This window comes from Halichoeres trimaculatus, unplaced genomic scaffold, assembly GCF_033239565.1.
Source record: "Halichoeres trimaculatus isolate MK-OKI-2021-1 unplaced genomic scaffold, fHalTri1.1 fHalTri1_scaffold_16, whole genome shotgun sequence".
Classification (NCBI taxonomy): domain Eukaryota; kingdom Metazoa; phylum Chordata; class Actinopteri; order Labriformes; family Labridae; genus Halichoeres; species Halichoeres trimaculatus.
In genome coordinates this window covers 9,910,135-9,927,774 of record NW_027437194.1, presented here as the reverse complement: position 1 = coordinate 9,927,774, position 17,640 = coordinate 9,910,135, and the positions used below count along the sequence as shown (strand labels likewise).

Here is a 17,640-nt window from a genome sequence, read left to right as displayed (position 1 = left end):
CTTGTCTTATGTCTATTGATGCTTATACAGAGCACACATGCACAATTCATATTTGTTGATAGACTGGGTTTTTCCAGGAGGTTCCCCTGAATTATAGCATTCGGCACTTGCCTCGCTTTCATGCCATAATTCATTAATTGGCTGTTTACTTAGTTATGAATGCAGCTAATTCTCCAAATGGGTCGTTCTATGATGGTACATTAAAACTAATGGTCCCGTTTATCTAATGACTGGATATGATGGCATATAGGCCCAGGACAGAAGTACAGAAAGACCTTTTTGTTCTGATAAGGCTTGCATCGTAATCTATTCTATCATATTGTTAAACTTTTGCAAAAAAAAAAAAAAAAAAAAAACCGACTACATAAGCTTCCTAGTTGATGAAACAATGTTGGATGATGTGACGGTGTCAAAAATCAAGTGCCAACATTTGCAGCCTCTGCTCTTCAGTTCCCAAATCTTGCTTCATAAACCAACCTACACATCTCTACATGAAAACAAAACACTTTATTCAATTTTCCAGCCATTATTACTTGTCCTTGTTTTCCTGTACAACACTCAGAAACACAGTTTGAAAAGAGCTTTACAAAAACAAGTATTATTACTGTTATTATTGTATTGTCTCAAAGCTCTTGCATCGTCTTAATCTGCCTTCAATTCTGACAACATTGAGTATTGAGTACCATATGTAGTATTCTTTTTCATGAACTCTTTCCCCTATGATTTCTCACAGTATAATTATTATCAAAGGTTTAATATTTGAAGAAGAGCCTCTATGACACGTTAAATACCATGGCTTTCCGAAAGAATGTACCAACTCTTAAATTCTCTTAGTTTTTCAATCTCACTCATTCACACAGCAGCTCAAGGATCAAAAAGAAGCTGATGGTTCGGCACTTTAGATGTTTGTCTGCACTACTTGGTTGGTTCATGGCTGTTAATCTCGTCAAGAGTCATATTTGGGGATTTCAGCTCTAAATTATGACATTTGTGCAAGTTGTTTTTCTTATTTTGACCAGGGCCTTCATCCCTAGAACTATGTGCGTTTGGATTTTCTGAACTAGGGTCTAAATTCAGTTCTGGGAAAATGGAAGGTCTAAAGGTGGATCAGTCATTTTTGATGCATTTAGGGACGTCAAGAAATCTAAACCCTGATTACCTTTAGTAGCATAGAACAGATTGTTAGCTGCTCTCCACGCAGAGATCGGTTTATGGAGCAAAATAAATCCTCCTCAGATCACCAACAGCCTGCTTTTGCTCTCCATACAGACTGATCTTTAACCACATGTCCAAACAATCAGCAACTTTTCAGCTCATTAGCATAAGTTACTCCTCACAAACATTAAGTGCCCACACAGTCAGTGCATCAACTGCTCCACACGTCGAGGCTAAGGTGCGTTAGTCTCATTCAGTGGTTTAAAGGTAACAAAGTGCAACTACGTCCTATTGCCTAACTACAACTCACTTGGCTAAATACTTTAAAAAAAGAGTGGAAAAACATTTAAACAGGTTAAATACATCCTCCAGCATGCTGTCACTCATCTACTTATTACTCTGTGAGTGATGGGGTAAATATTCCTTCCTCACATCCCCTGGGGAGATGGATTTCTAAGGATTTAGCCGGTGCTGTGTTGGATTTCGTCCTGGTGTAACACCTAAGTAAAAGCTCAGAGCCAGAGACGTCACAGGTCCTGCTCATGCATCTGCTGCTGCATCTTCTGGAGCATCTGCTGCATCCTCCTCAGCTGCAGAGGAGATAAAGACAGAGGGACAGGAAACAAGAGGGATCAGAGACAGATTACCTCACATATAGGTCATCATTTTAAATCAGCGTCTCGGTTACATAACACTTGCTGCGGTGCATTATTCACTGTTTGAGGTTTATTAAAGAAGCTCCTTCTTACTTCATCATCCTTCATTTTGATGAGTTTCTCTGTCTCCACGTCCGGTGTGGACAGTGGCAGGATGGGGATGGGGCTCTCCACGCGCTGATCAGCATTCATCTTACTGAAAGGAAGGAGATAAAGATGAGGGATGAACAGAACACGGTGTTTCTTTCACTGCAGAGCTCAATCAGCGTGGACAAAAGTACTCACACTGAACATCAAGGCAAAGCGTTTTGCACAGAATCATTAAAGAGCTCAATTAAACACATTAAAAGAACTGTTGTTTACAACCCATTATAAGATACATTACCCAATTTTATTCAGTTTTTTATTCAGATTTTTATTGAATTTCAAGCTTTTCAGGTCCAATTGAGAAAATTGATGTGGTCCAAAATTTTGTGTTGCTGCCAGTTTTGCAGCAATGGAGAAAGTTCAAGCCTTAAAATTGCTACCAGTTCCTACAGAGCATTAAGTTGTGTAATGAAAGAAAGAGCATCTGGACATTTCCAGAAAGAGGTCTTTCCACCAGAGAAATGAAGTCAAAGAAAGTCAAGGTGAGCTCAGTGAGGAGAGTTTTTTCAGCATCCAAAGACACTCAGAAACTGGGACTAGAGAGGAAGAGGTCTGGCAGAGCCAAAGCCAAACCAGAATCAGAAGACCAGTTTCTAAGAGTCAACAGCTTCAGCTTTAAAGAGGTCATAGTTTCACAGTCTCAGTTTCAGTTACTGTGAAGAGAAGACTTTGAGATGCAGCGTTGACAGATCAGACTGCAGACAGAAAGACATCCATCAGAGTCAGGAGGAGAAACAGAAGCTTGACTGGGCCATTAAACAGCACCAATGGACCACCGAAGATGGAAGATGGACTAATGAACCAAAGCTTGAAATCTTCGCTTCATCATCAGGATTTTTCGAAAACTAGCAAAATCTGTAGTATGCCAAGAATCCTTGATTGTCCTACTGACGCAGGAACATTTCTCAGTATGCAACGGATCAGTGTCATACACTGTTTCTCACAATGCACGGCACTAACACTGTTTGTCTCAGCTGGTGGCAGGTTTTGGTGAATTACTGCCATCTACTGGAATGAGTCAGCATTATAACTACAATACAACAACACTAACGGTTCGGTATGTGTGATAGAAATGAAAAGATGCGAAAGAAGCACCGGCAAATCTTGTCACTTCTAGTTCTAAAAGAGGAGTTTACATCTACAAATTCGTTAAAGCCTATATGAACCACTAATTCACTTTTTGTAAACCATACATAGATTATATGAAAGAAATTTTTCCACCAGCTGTAAAAAATAAAGTCAGTCCCTTCCAGATTTATTTTTGATGAACGATATAACTTATTTGTAAGATTAAAAATCAAATCTGATGATTCTGTTGTGATATGATTAACAAAACGACTAGAATGTCAAGATCAAACCATAGTTTGTTTTGTACATTAAAGGCATAAACTGCATCATTTTAATAAACAAATGGAAAACTGGGGACCCGTAGTGTGAGCAACAGAAATTAGATCATGTGATTTCTCCATGCTTGTGTACCTGGTCATGTTCTGGATGCACTTGGCTCTGTAGTTCTCATAGTGACCGTCACTGGTGATGTCCTTAAGGTCGTGCATATGGGTCCTTATCAGCATGGTCCTCAGCTTCACAAAGTCGCAGTGAGCCGGGTTCTCCACTGTAAGAGTGCAGGGGAAAGATAACTGTGTGAGCCAGGCCAAGCCAGAAATATCTGCTGAGATTGGAGATAGACGGCTGCAGAGAGTTTCCTACCCTCCACTATTCCCCAAGGGTAGAGCCTCCCTCGCACTCTCTGACCTCGAGCTTCCACCACCGTGTTGCTGCCGATCACAGCGAACGGAGTGCTCTCCTGCATCACAAACAGCAGCAGTGGCAGGAAAACTCAGGTCAGAGAGGCAAAGCAAGGATACGTCAGCTTTAAAAATATTTCAGTAATATCAGCAGCTTACAGCTTCATTTCTTCCCATTTTACAACAGCTGCTCAGAAAGCAAATTCATTTCTTTACATGCTTTGGAAGATATGAGAACACAGATTCAGGAGCACCTTGAGCTCTTTATCCTGACGCTTGAACTCCTCATCCTCGTCAGAGTCGCAGTCAGGGAACTGGTAGATCTTTATCCCGTACTTATCGATCTCCTCCCTCAGCTGGAGGAACAACACACACACAAGATTTAGTGGATAACAGGTAAAACACTCACAAACACACTCTTACAACCTCCCACTGATGCTACAAATTTATCAGGAGGTCAGAGGAAACTTTACAACTGGAGTCCTCCCACACTGAGCTGAAACTGAACCCAAACCTGAGCTCATCTTTTGTTTCCTCGCTCTACTGATGCTCATTCTCAGCATGTGTATGGTTACTGTAAAGCACAGTTAACATAAAGAGCTGTGTGTGTATTATTTGTGTTGTGATCTTACCCGCTCTTTAAGTTTTTTGATCTCAGTCGGAGTCAGACAGTCAGCTTTAGAGATGAGAGGAACCACGTTAACTTTGTCCTGCAGCACCTTCATGAACTCGATGTCGACTGGACGCAGCCTGCAGGAGAACATGACCTTTACTGACCTTCTTCACACATTCACATGTTAATAAATACCACATTTGCATAGTAGAAATGTTACCCATGTCCAAATGGAGGAATGAAGTAGAGGCAGCAGTGGACTCTGTTGTCCTGGATGTTCTTTCTGTTCAGTCCACTCTCGTCTCTGAAGTATTGTTCAAACTGCTGATCGATGTAGTCTGTGACTGCTCTCCAGCTGCAAGACACAATAAGATCAGCATGACTTTCTTTGTTTTTAGATTGTAACACAGAAAAAAAAATCATGAGCCAAAGGAAAAGAAACAAACACAATCAATCCATCTTTGATCTTTAATTGTTCAATCTAACACCAAAAAACAAAAACTCGCAAAGCCTTCGGAAAGTTTGGAGATCAGTGAGTTCTTTCTGATTTTTCTTAATTTACATCCCTGAATCCTTTCCTTCATTTTAAATGTAGAATTTGCAGGATTTTACTTAAAAACAGAATGTCAATTTTTACATGATTAATCCTGCTCAATCTTGCTCAATTGTCTCCTACTGGCCTCTACAGATGTGTGTCAGTGTCTCTGTCTGCCTCAAACTCCCTCCTCTGCCTGTATGTTGATGTTATGGTTGTTATGGGATGTTTTCTGATGGTAGAGTACGTAAGTGAGAAGTTACATCAGCCAATCACTGCACACCCATTGCACAAGTGACTGATAAGGAAGTGGAAGAAGCTAACCCAGGCAGCTACAACAGTGGACGTAGCACAGAAAAAGAAAAATACAACCAAAGTGAAACAAAACGCCAAACAGGTAAAGCTTTTTACCAAATGAGGGTGAAGCTTGACTCGACTTTCACTCACTTTCGGGCACTTGGAGAGCAGCTCAGGATGAAAAGCAATGCGAGCTGGCTTTCTACTGAGCCGATATGTGTAAAATATCTGTGATTAGCTTGTGCTAACATGCCAAGTCAAGCGCAAGAATCTGGAGTCTATCCCACGAAGAAACACGATGCTGCAGGTGGTTGGTGGGCTAATGAACATGTTCACACAGCTTTGGTTAGGTAATGGGTGTGTGCTGCTGCTGGCACTGAGCCAAGGAGGAGGAGCCCAGTTTGAATGTTGAGTTTACTAACAATAACCAAAATTAGTGCAGATCCTACCTTTAAAGTATTCAGGAATGAAACAGGCTAAGCAAAAAACAAAAACACTCACAAAAAACTTCTGGTGTTAAAAAAAGAGGCACATGTAGATGTGCAGAAAAAGCTGCAGTTCTTCTCATGTCCACTTGAGGCTGGTTCCAAATGCAGAGTAATCCCAATTATCACTCATTTTAACATACATGGTTTAAAAAAAGATTTGGGATATCTTATCCATTTAGTTTTCAACACACTTCTTGAAGGTTGATTTTTTTTTGTGCTTTTTTCAAAATCTACAGTTTTGAAGCCGAAATAGCCCTGTCACAGGTGCTGTCATTTTGCAGACAGAGTCTTTGCAGCAGGGAATCTGAGTGGGGCTGTGTGACAAAAACAAGCCCTTTTTATTCCAAGTCTAATCTCTTTTTGGCTCCTCTTCTGAACATATATTACTATCTCCGAAAAAAAACGACACAAGAGCGGCAGCTGTTTTGAAACGTGACATAAAACCCAGTTTGATGTATAATAACTAATGAAAAAGAAACTATTCTGGAAAAAGAGGACTTGAACACAATGCAGCCCTATGTATCCCCAAAGCAACAGCGAGAAAATTTTCTGAGGTGTATTTATTTTTTTCAAGTTTGACCACAGCTCCATTAGAATGAATGGGGAGACTGAGTTTTTGACCTATAGTGCAACCAGCCACTAGGGGGAGCAGTTTTTGTGATAACCTCACTTCTGACCAAGTGAATAGACATTCATTTTCTTTTCAGCGATATGATTGGCACATCATGAATTTTTGCACTGCAAAACAATCTATGTTGTCTAGAATGCAACAATAAACTGGAATAAATGCATTAATTTTTTTTTCTTATGCAATTCATGTTATTAATCCTTATTAACCTGTTGAAGTCCTAGCCCTAAAGAAGCTGCCTCTCAGTCCTCAAAGAAATAGTCCACAAACAAATATCTGACTCATATTTGGCGACACCCCCTCTTTCTGTATCCTTTATTGCTGCTCGTAAGAGATCTCATGAGGCCGTTTTAACTCTTCAGATCCTTCCTGTACTCTAGCTCTGCTCTGTTCTGCTGAAAACACACTTTCTTTATGTATTAATATCTCTATAAGCAGTGGTGGACACGCAGAGGTCGACATCACCCTGAGGAGCGAGGTGCACATTTTTCCCTCCTCCTCATCTGCTCTCACAGGCTGATCTGACGGGCAGTCGATATTATCTACATTATTAATTTACCTGTATGTAAGAATACTCAATAAAAATCTTCTCTGGCATTTTTCTGTTCTGCTGATGAGCGGTTTAGTTTGTAGTGGCGGTGAGCTTATCAAGTGGACAGGAGGCGATGGTGGTGTCACTGCTGATGTCTGCAGATTTAACTCAGCAGGCCAACGCAGAGGGTGAGGACGAGTCTGCAAGAGTCACTTATTATTATTAGAAAAGCAACTTCAAGCAGCATTTAAAGCAGCATTTTCAGGAATTATCAGAGCTGTGGAGCTGACTCTGAAGAAGACGGTGAGTACAGAACAGAAATATCTGACCACACCGCTTGATTTTATGTGTTTCTGTCTTGTTTCGTAAAAATTTCTCCAAACTTGTTGTCATTTACACGAAGTCAAAGGATTCTGGGTGATTTCAGCAAACAGAAATGTGCTTGTTTTCTGATGCAATCCTCTGCAATCCCCTTTATATTCCAGACTTTAAATGAAAAACACTCAGACTGCATCACTGCAGAAACACCAACACAGAGCAATTACAGATCAATAGATCAGGGTCAGTGAGAGTGTGAGAAATATAATTAAAAGGCTGATGATGTTTAATCAATACTGGAGCTGTAAACTAAAAGAAACACCAGGCCTGAGGAAAAAAGGAGAAACTCTCACACAGTTATACACTTTGAGGGACAGACAGATGGAGCTGGAGGTAGGTGAGAGTCTAACAGCAAGTGAAAAGAGCGACAGCAGAGCTTTATTTCTACGTGGGTGACAGACAGAGCTGAAAAGACAGGTCAGATAGGTGGTGTGTGGGTTTCACTTCACTTATAACTCCTTTGGTCTAACAGTGATCAGAACACTCACCACTCAGTGTTGTTGACGGCGTCCCCAAACCCAGGCGTGTCCAGGATGGTGAGTTTCAGCTTTACGCCCTTCTCCTCGATGTCCACCGTGTGCTTGGTGATCTCCACCGTCTGACTGATGCGCTCTTCAGAGTCCAAACAGAGTCACACACGTCAGTCTCAGGTGTGACAAAACACAGGTGCAGAATGGAGGTGTGTGATTGGTTGGTGACTCACCCTCTGCGTTGAGCAGCTTCCTGTCTTTGTGCAGGTCGGTGAGGAAGAGGCTGTTCACCATCGTGGATTTACCCAGACCAGACTCTCCTGAAACAGACAACGGGAAGTTCAGGCCGTTCATATTGTCAAAACTACTTTTTTCCACCTGCCTTACAGCCCCTTTAAACTGTCACAATTTTTCTTCACCTTCTGTCTCTAAAAGGCTGCAGGGCTTTTAAGCAAATGGACTAAAGCTTCATCAAATCAGAATGTTACAAGAGAAGATTTATGGAGCTTGTTTTTGTTCCTTGAGATTAAGATTCAGATTTCAGCAAAGCCCAAAAATTTCACAGAGAACACAGGGAACTTGTGAAATCTGCGACGGTGCGGAGGTGTGGTGGTGGTAAATTGCTGCCTTGCAGAAAGCAGTTTGAGTCATTTCTGAGGCTAAGATGGATTTTTAATTTGATCTGTGTGCAGAGGTGGTTTGCACAGGGCTCTTCTCAAGGCCATACAAGCAAAAAAAAAATCAAATGCAGAAATGTAGTAGTGGAGGACAAAACATTGGAGCTCACACTCTGTATTTCAGTCTTATTTGTAATCTAGCATTATTTCTTTATTAAAGCAACATACAGTTTGCTGAATGCCACATTTTTCTAGATTTCATAGCTCAAGCTTATATTAACGGCCCTGTCTTTGTGTTTGATTCAGGAACTTTTGGCTTCAACATTTTTTATTCACTGCACCACTTAAACCCTTAAAAGTCATGTCTTTCTAAAACTGAAGTCTTTTCATCACTGACCTGCCACCATGAGCGTGAAGTCAAATCCTTTCTTCACAGACTTTCTGTGGACCTGGTTGGGCAGCGTGGCAAAGCCGACGTAGTCTTTTTCCTAGGAACACACACAGAATAAATTAGTCAGACAAAATGAAGATTTAAAGCAGCAAGCTGAAGGAAAAATGGTGGTCAATTTACTTTGATTTATTTCTCTTTAGGATGGTTATTTTACCCATAGCACCATCACCTCTGGAGCTGCATAATACCTGAAAACATTGCTACATGCTTTGCCTTTGGATGCATATTCCTGAACTACACCATAGAATGGTATCTATCAAAAATGCTTCTTTGTTTACAATTTTTAATGAACTGTTTCTGAGTCCAGGGGCAATCTGATTCAAACTTTATGATATTCAAGCACAGAAACTAACTGGTAGCTTACTCGTTGAATAAAGAAATTTTATTCTATGAAAAATTAAGCTCAAATTCAACCATTATCAATAGCAAAAATCCAACATGCATGCACAAGATAACTAGTTCACATAGGATGATTATATATACGTTATCTGGTCATTTTAAAAAGTTGATTAACTTATGTTCACTATTAAATCATCTTGTGGAGACAAGTTATCTTGTACTCACTAGTGATCATCTTGTGCGAATTACATGACTCACTCCCTCAAGATGATTAAGAGAGTGAGCAAGTCATTATGTTACTACAGAAAGTCAAATGCATAGATGACACATTGCTTACACTTGATGATTTAATCGTGCACAGAAATCAAAACAAGTTCATAACTTTGTGCTTACAACTAACTTTAAACTGTTTGCACAAGATATTATTCTCATGTGACACAAGTTATCACCTTGTTTTGACGAGCTGTTTCATCCATGCTCACGATAAATATCTTGTGCAAACTCCTCCCAACACAACAAATGTCATATACTGTACATACAAATAATTATCTTATGCAAAGGTTATGATTATCTTATTGCAATTTTGTGCATAAAGAATAATTATTTTTGTGCACAAGATAAAACTTGATACGTTTTAGAAATTTGTAGGCTCTGAACATTGTGCCTCTAGCTTTTTGCCCACTTTCTGCAGACTATTTGCTTGTAATTGTTGGCATTTATGTAGTAATACCAACTTTAACCCTACGTACATGTACAGGTAACACCTGCCAAGTAAACTTAAATAAAAGTCAGTTATATTCTCAGGTGATGTTGCTATCTTGTTGTTTGTCAGCCTCCCAGTTTACTGGATAACAATGGAAAGGATTTCCAAATGGTGTTTAAGTTTCTTTAGACTTGAAATGTTATTTTTATTGAAATATTATAACTAAAGAATGATTTATTTTTCCTGAAGGAAAGCAAACAGAAATCAGGTTATAGCTGCATTATATAAGTGTATAGCTACTGGTGTTCTGGGTCAGCTTTGGCCCCGTAGTCCACAGCACTGCTTCAGTAGTTGTGTTAGTAGGACATTCCCATGATTCCTTTCATATTTTATTAAAGTGGCAGGAGGGCAGGCCATGTAGAGGCTGAGAACATGCCCTGAGGTTCTCCCATGTATTCATAACAGTGTGGAAGGCTGGCGGCGGCACATGAGGAGGGGGTGGGGAGTGAAAGGACAAAGGCATGAGTATGCATCTGAACACACAGAAAGAAGAGGGATCCACAGTAAAGATTATAAACACACAGAGAGATAGAGAGCTATGGCAGAGAGGAGCTTTTAAGGGACAGATGGTCAGAGAGATAAAAGTACATTTCCTGATATTTCTCCTCCAGGATGCATCAGCTCTTAAATCTAATTCAGAGTGCATTATCCTGACTCCTGCAGGGTGAGGAATCCATGTTCATGCAGGTGTGTGTGGGAGATTGGTTTTTGGTATTGCTTCCATATTGACATTTTGTCTGTGGATGTGTTAGCGAGTCACTCCCACACACAGATATCAGACTGCTGGCTGAGCCACGTCTGAGCCCGCTGCTCTGACTCAGCCTCGGCGCTGCCATCCAACTCCTCATGGAAGAAAAACACAGAGCTGCAATGGAGGCAGGATGAAGGCAACGTGTCCTGAAAGAGCTCGTGGGATTTTAGGGATACGGATCTAAAGAATTCAACGAGCACAGTGGAGGTGGTGAGGAGAGGCTGCATGTAGGCCAGACCAGGACAGAGATGAGTTATATTACCCAAATATTCTCACTTATGAGTCTACAAAGTAAGGTTTACAGTGAAATATGTTCAAGATTCACAAAGTTTCTTTGCTTAATTATTCATCCAGAGTGTTAATATGGGTGTTGAATTCAATTTTCTGACCAGAGGTAGCTCAAACTTCATGACATTCCTCTTATTTTGTGCTTTCTTTCATTAGAAAGGTCATTATTAGAGCCAAACTAATCACTATATCGACAGAGAACTTATTTTAAAAAAAAACTATTACAGTATTCTTCTCTGTCATCTCTTATCTTGAAATGCAAACTCTTATCAAGTTTTGCCTTATTTAAAATAAAAAACAAGCTGAGATACACACTGAAAAGGTGTGTATGTCTTTTGGTTGCAAAATTGTCCCTTTTAATGGAAATAATCCTGATTTTTATGCCTAGTTTTGAATATTTCCTCTGCTGAAGATTTGAGCTGGCATTGTGATGCTTTAATAATTCACAACTCGTAATAGAAATAGAGTCGTAAAGGTTTGTAGAGTGTTGCACTGTGTGATTACTAGACTTTTTGCACCAGACTACATTAAATGTCCATTTTCATGCATTTGTGGATAATTCAAGTATAAAACATCAAAGAACAGTGATTGGTATTCCCAGAAACAGGAACGTATTGCCTATAAATGTCATATTTGTTCAAGCATGGGTCAAAAACAAAAAATCTTAATAAATGCAATACATAATGAATAAAATCCCCAAATTCTTACAATGAAAACCTTCAGATATCACTGAAAATCTGACATTTTTTATACAAAACAGACCAAAACGCTTAATTTATGAGTCATTCAAGATGTTCAAGCGTGTTTGCAGATGTGTACAGATGTTGCAAATAAAGGGAAATGAGAAACTGAGTTGTATCAAACAGTAGAAACCATAAAACCTGTCTGAAGTGAACCATGTGTTTCTATAAGTGGGTCTGACAGAGAGTAAAGGAGGACAAAGGAGGAGAGTCTGACTCAGCTCAGCCAGGTCACTAAAATCTGTGCAGCCACCAAAACAAAGAGATGATGTTGGGTCGCGCACAGCAGGGGGGCTTTTATTTTGTAAGAGGGATCCTCTCACACACACACACACACACATACACATGCACATGCACACACTCTCACTCATGCACACACCTTTTCGTCTGCTGCGTGTCTTACCTCTGCATCCTCTGAGAGATGAAGTCAGATTCCAGCAGACACCATCAGTCCGTCAGTGAGCACAGTCACAAAGAGAGCACCCGGAGGGAAAAACAAAGCATCATGTGGTTTCTCTCCAACCTGGATTCATCGATGCTTCATTGAAATGAGAGTCTACGTCGCGTGGAGGGTGATTAATCACCTGCACGAGCTTACCTGACCGGGGCGCGCGGCTCCTGTACCTGCTGCTGTTGGCCGTCATCTCTGGTCACAGTTGGTGGGAAGCGCGTCCAAACTGAATGAAAGGGGCGGGTCCGCAGCCGCTTCAAATTTCCAGATGAGGAATAAATGATGTGGAGAAATGATGTTTAAGCGCTACAGCAATAAGAGAGGTCCAAAAGAGCACAGGGGTGTGTCAGAATAAAACAAAAAGATCAGATAAAATACAACAAATTCATGAGTGTGCCGTCATAGTCTCATCGCTACACTCTGTCTCTGTGCATGCAGACTGATTCACTCATTGTGAGTGTTTAAGCTGTGGAAAACGACACGTAGTTCACGTGATTACACAGGAGGTGGCAGTATTGCTCTGTACACGCAGCTTTATCAAAGATTCTGGGCAAACATCACCCTGTGCTACACTCACAACTGATTTTGTAGTAATTTATGTGATTAATATGATAAAATGTTTATGAAGGACAAACTTTAAGTTTTTCAAATCATTTGATTTCCACATTTAATGTAAATCAAGTTAAAAAAAAAAAAAAAGCTTAATCTGAAAAATGAGGAAAACATCTGCTTAATATAACTGCATGCTTCAAAAAAGTTTGTACAGAGACAACAAAAAGAAGCCCGAGTAACATCACAAAACCATTAAGGAGATTTATCAATAGGACTGGGTGTGTAAAGGAGACACTGGAAGGGAGTCTGTCAGGAGGAGAGAAAGGAAGAGGTTCACCACTCTCTGAGGGACTGTGTGAGCAAAAAGATAAATAGTTTTAGAATAATCTTCCTCAGAGTTTGTGGTTTTCTTCAACTATGGAACATAATTTCATTAAAGATTCAGAAGATCTGAAGAAACCTCTGACAAAAGTGACAAGAACCAAAAATCAAGACTGGATAGACCAGATCTTCAGGTCCAAAGGCAGAACTGCATTCAAAACAGACAGGACTCTGTAGTGGAGATCACTGCATGAGCTCAAAAACAATTCAAAAACCAAAAAGTTGGATTACTACTGTAGCATGCAAAGAGGAAGCCAGATATAAACCAGATTACAACATTATGTCTCTGTAGTAGAAGAGTCAAGGTCCTAAATTGGCCTGCCTGCAGCCCTGACTCATAACACGAGATACGACCCTGAGCTGCTGAAATCCTCTATGAGTCAGGAATAGGACAACAATCACTTTAAACTCTCTGTAACCTGAATATATTGAGCTTTGTTTAATTAAAGGTTACTTAAAGTGGACTTTTTGTGTTGTTTACATCCTACAATAACAGTCTGATTTAAATACAGACATGGTATACATTATTAGTCATTGTTGCCTTATATATATTTATTTATTTAGTGCAAACATGTTCGTGTGCTTGCTTCCTATTTTTGTCCTGGTTTTCCTTGTTTGGACCTGCAGATCTATTTCTATCCTCCGGTAAACTATTCCTGCAGCTGTGTACAGCATGACCACAAACCTTAACACAGACTGAGTCCGTTAGGCAGTTTCTGATTGACTTAAAACAATTTGTAAATCAAGAGAAAAGACATGAAAATCAGCAAGGCAGCTGCATTTCAGATGACTTATACAGTGTTTGGATACATGCACATTTATGTTCCATTTAATTACTTTTATGATTTAAAGTAAACACATTTCAACTTTGAATCTTTTCAGTGAAATAGTGACTTATGTGGCTAAATTAGAAAATCCTGAGAGGCTGCAGAAAAAAATGAGTTTTAGATTACAGATATTTTGCTCCGATGTTGTAACTGACTTGATGTGGTGAAGAAAAGGCAGATTTGGGGGGGGGTTAAGGACAAAAAAATGCATCTAACAGTGCACACACACACATCTGAACATCCTGGTAGGAACTCTGTGTTTTGAAGGACAACAATGCAGCATTGTCTTCCTCTGTGTGGGCTGAAACCTCCAACGCAGCAGGGTTACATGTAAGTGTGAAAAATATACGACTGTGCGGGTGTCAATCCTTGAGAATGACAAGGAGACAAGCTATCCACTTATCCAAGATGGCTGAATATTAAAATACATCTGGAAAAACTTCCCTTAAAACAACCCCAACACAAGTTAAGGAGCAGGACTCATCCAGCAGCAAGGCCAGTTAAGTATTTTTTACCCCAGGTGTGAACATTCAAGGATGTCCCGCCTTCATCTGGAAGACATCAATAACAGGCATTTAGTTATTTCCTAACACGACTTTTTCCCAGCAAAGATGAGTTTTTGTTGTTGTTCCAACCTTTATTTTTCATTTCAAGAACCAGAACAACAGGCAAAGTCCTCTCCATCCCTCCTGTCACTCTCAAGGCCATATTTCAGGTCAATTTGTTGCTGATTGTTTACCTGCTTCCTCTTCCTTCTGCCACTCTTCAGTCAGCTTTTTCATCTTCTGTCTTACACAGAGGTGTTACCTCAACTTTTTGTTTCCTCTCGTTTGCTAAAAAATCTGAGGGGAAGTGACGTCCTGCAGCTTTCGTTGACAGCATGTCAGCATATAGGTCCCCTGTTATGTCTACACTGTAAAATGTAATTTGTTGACTTTACTTGAAAAAACTTTGGAAACCCATTGCCTCAAAATTTCCAAGTCAAGTAGATCATTAATTTTAAGTTGTTAAAGTTGAAAAGAACTGTGTTTAGACAACTCATGTCATGGCAGTTACCTTGAGTGTAGTTAACACAAAATGATTTTTTAGGTTAATGTAACTTCAGATAGTACTGTTTACGGTGATGGTGATTTGTTATCGTGAATGAGGAGGCAACACAGTGGGTATAAGACCATGCTGCTCTTTGAGATGTTGCCCAAAGGGTACAGGCTGTCTGTGTTCTAAATGGCACAGATAGGCTGTTTATGCTCGATGGCAATTACCTGCTGTCTTGTCTGTCCTAGCCTGAACCCATCAACACATCATATTTATTGGCATAAACACTGGACGCACTGTGAAAATCATTAACCACATGGGCCCATGCCCTGTGGAGCACAGATAGCCAGTCCATGCCATGAGGAGCACAGACAGCCAGTCTGTGCAATGGGGCACAGATGGCCAGTCTGTGCAAGGGAGCACAGATGGCCAGTCTGTGCAAGGGAGCACAGATGGCCTGTCTGTGCCTTGCAGAGCACAGAGGGCCTGTCCGTGCAGTTGAGCACAGATTGTTGCTTTGTGCAGCGGAGCAAAGACAGTCTGTGCCCCCTGACAGTGTAATCTGTCAACGTAAAGCAGAGTCTCATATCCACTGTGTTTCCTTCCACCATCACATCAAAAATGTCTTTGCTGTAAAACAACAATAAAGTACTGGCAGCAGGTTTGCCAGTATTTTACAGTGTAATTTTTTTTCAGGGGCTGGTTAAATGTTGAAGACATAACATTAATGTTAACCTGCCAGCTCTTACTGACCAGATCGCTGAGGATTTCTTTGTGGTTGGATGACTCACAGCATTTCAGTAAAGGTTACTTTCATCACCAGAAAGTTATATTAACTAAGTGAAAACTAGGAAAGTCAACAATTTGAGCAGACATCAGTTATGATCATTCTTTATTTGAAGTAAGGATGAAAATTAGATTTTACAGTGTAAGCTGCTTTGGCAGTCAACAAAATATGACATGTCATGTTTTAAAGACAGTGCATCATTGCAAGGGCAACCAGGTTAACAATATAGGCACACGGTCTTTTATTAGAGACCTGTCTTTATTGTAAGACACATCTAGGCACATCCTGCTACACTTGGAGGGGCCTGTATGAGTAGCTTTACGGTAAACACCTGTATTGAAAATGAGTTGGCTCACTAAGAGTTAGGTATCACGTGCTTCTACTGATCAGAGATGGCTGAAAGAGGAAATTTGATGTTTCAGATGTTAAGAGCTGCTGCAGAGTGAGGACATGCCAATCAATAATGACAGTGAGTGATTCAAACACAGCAAAACAAGCTCAAAGCGAGCAAAGGTTTGTTGAGAGTCATCCTGCAGCTACCTGCGAGGAGGAGCGGGGAACAATGAAGACAGCTTGGGACCCCAGCCCAGAGCAGGGTGCCATATCTGCCTCTGTTTCCTGTGCTAGCTCACGGGCTGCATGGGTGGCAGGGCAGCAAGGGGGACACACAATGAGCGACCTTCCCCCTTACCGTCACCAAAACAGATTCCTTCAGATGTAAAGAGGAGCTGAGGGACCACAGTGACCTACACACACAAACAAACTCAGGCTGTAATTGCTCTTTATTTATTTATTTATACATGCTGTGGGAGCTCAGTTTAACATCCTGCAGCACCAGCCAGAGATGGATCAACTGTAATAAATTGGGATTACGATGAGCTGTTTGGCCTGCAGGTCAGAGAGGTGATAAATGAGAGAATTGTGAGGTTTAATCCCTGAAAGCTGATGGCTAACACTATGAGAGGGTCCTCATTAGAGACTACAGCATCTGATATCCCCAACACAAGGACTTAAACTCTATTCAGACAGAAAGTTAATCAGATAAGTTACTAAAATAAGTCAGATATCAGTGGCTTAATACTTGTGCTGATGACACAGAGTTTCAATGTGTGAACAGAGATAAAGATAGGCTCATAAGGCGTCAACTTGTGAATCATGCTTCAGGGGACTATCATCATTTGATTAGCAGACTACACTCTCCTTTATTTATCATCTCATGCTCAGTTTGCAGGAGGAGTGCGTGTGTGAGAAACCCACCCGTGGTCACTACACTCTGTGAGAAGGTCAGTATGCATACGTGTGTATTTCCTCCCTGCAGACAGAACCGCGCTCACACAATAACTTCGCTGAGGAAACGCAGGAAGGCCTGAGCTCAGCGCCGTACAATAGCTCATCACATGTGCTACGAGCTGATTCCTCGGGCACGCCGGCTCACAGGAGGAAGCGCTCATTGTTGCCATTGAGCCTTTTCTCCTTTTCCCTGGTGGAGGGACAATGGAAGACGAGGGGGGAGGAGGATGGGAGCGATGTGGGCAGGAGAAACATATATTTGTTTATTTTTTGACACAGACAGGAATACTGAGAAAGAACCATGATATCTGAAGAATTAGCATCCCTGGAGGCAAATTAAGTGCACAATTAGAACTTTTACTGCCTTATAACATAAACTCCACAGCACATGCATCCTTCTAATTATTCATACTGCGCTGATTAATAAGTTACTCCATTATGGGGACCCAGAGAGCTTTTGTTAATTATGTAACAGAGCTGAGCTTGTCTGCAGCTGGCTTCCAATCCCATTCTCCACCTGTAGGTATTACACTCACAACTGACTGTATTTAACCACACTTCAAGTTTCAAAAGTGAAGAAAGTGAACAAATCTTATTACCTTAAATCTTCACCTCACAGTTAACAGGGGGCAAAAAACCCACTATCATGATAGTATCAAGACATATTAGAAATAACTCCATCAGTTGGATGTTTCTTTGACTTTACAGATCATCTCGTCTC

The 17,640-nt window shown here is 40.6% G+C and overlaps 1 protein-coding gene across 1 annotated transcript; it reads right to left on the bottom strand.

Annotated features, from left to right (window-relative positions):
- Positions 1-504: 504 nt before the first annotated feature.
- septin5b (septin 5b) lies at positions 505-12,500 on the bottom strand. The gene is made up of 12 exons (XM_074691088.1): positions 12,195-12,500; positions 12,000-12,010; positions 8,662-8,752; positions 7,881-7,967; positions 7,666-7,789; positions 4,540-4,674; positions 4,339-4,456; positions 3,961-4,062; positions 3,669-3,765; positions 3,438-3,573; positions 1,905-2,007; positions 505-1,745 (listed from the first exon to the last, which is right to left on the bottom strand). The coding sequence occupies exons 1-12, from the start codon at positions 12,238-12,240 to the stop codon at positions 1,683-1,685; spliced, it is 1,113 nt and encodes a 370-aa protein (XP_074547189.1). The 5' UTR covers positions 12,241-12,500; the 3' UTR covers positions 505-1,682.
- Between the last annotated feature and the right edge of the window lie 5,140 nt (positions 12,501-17,640).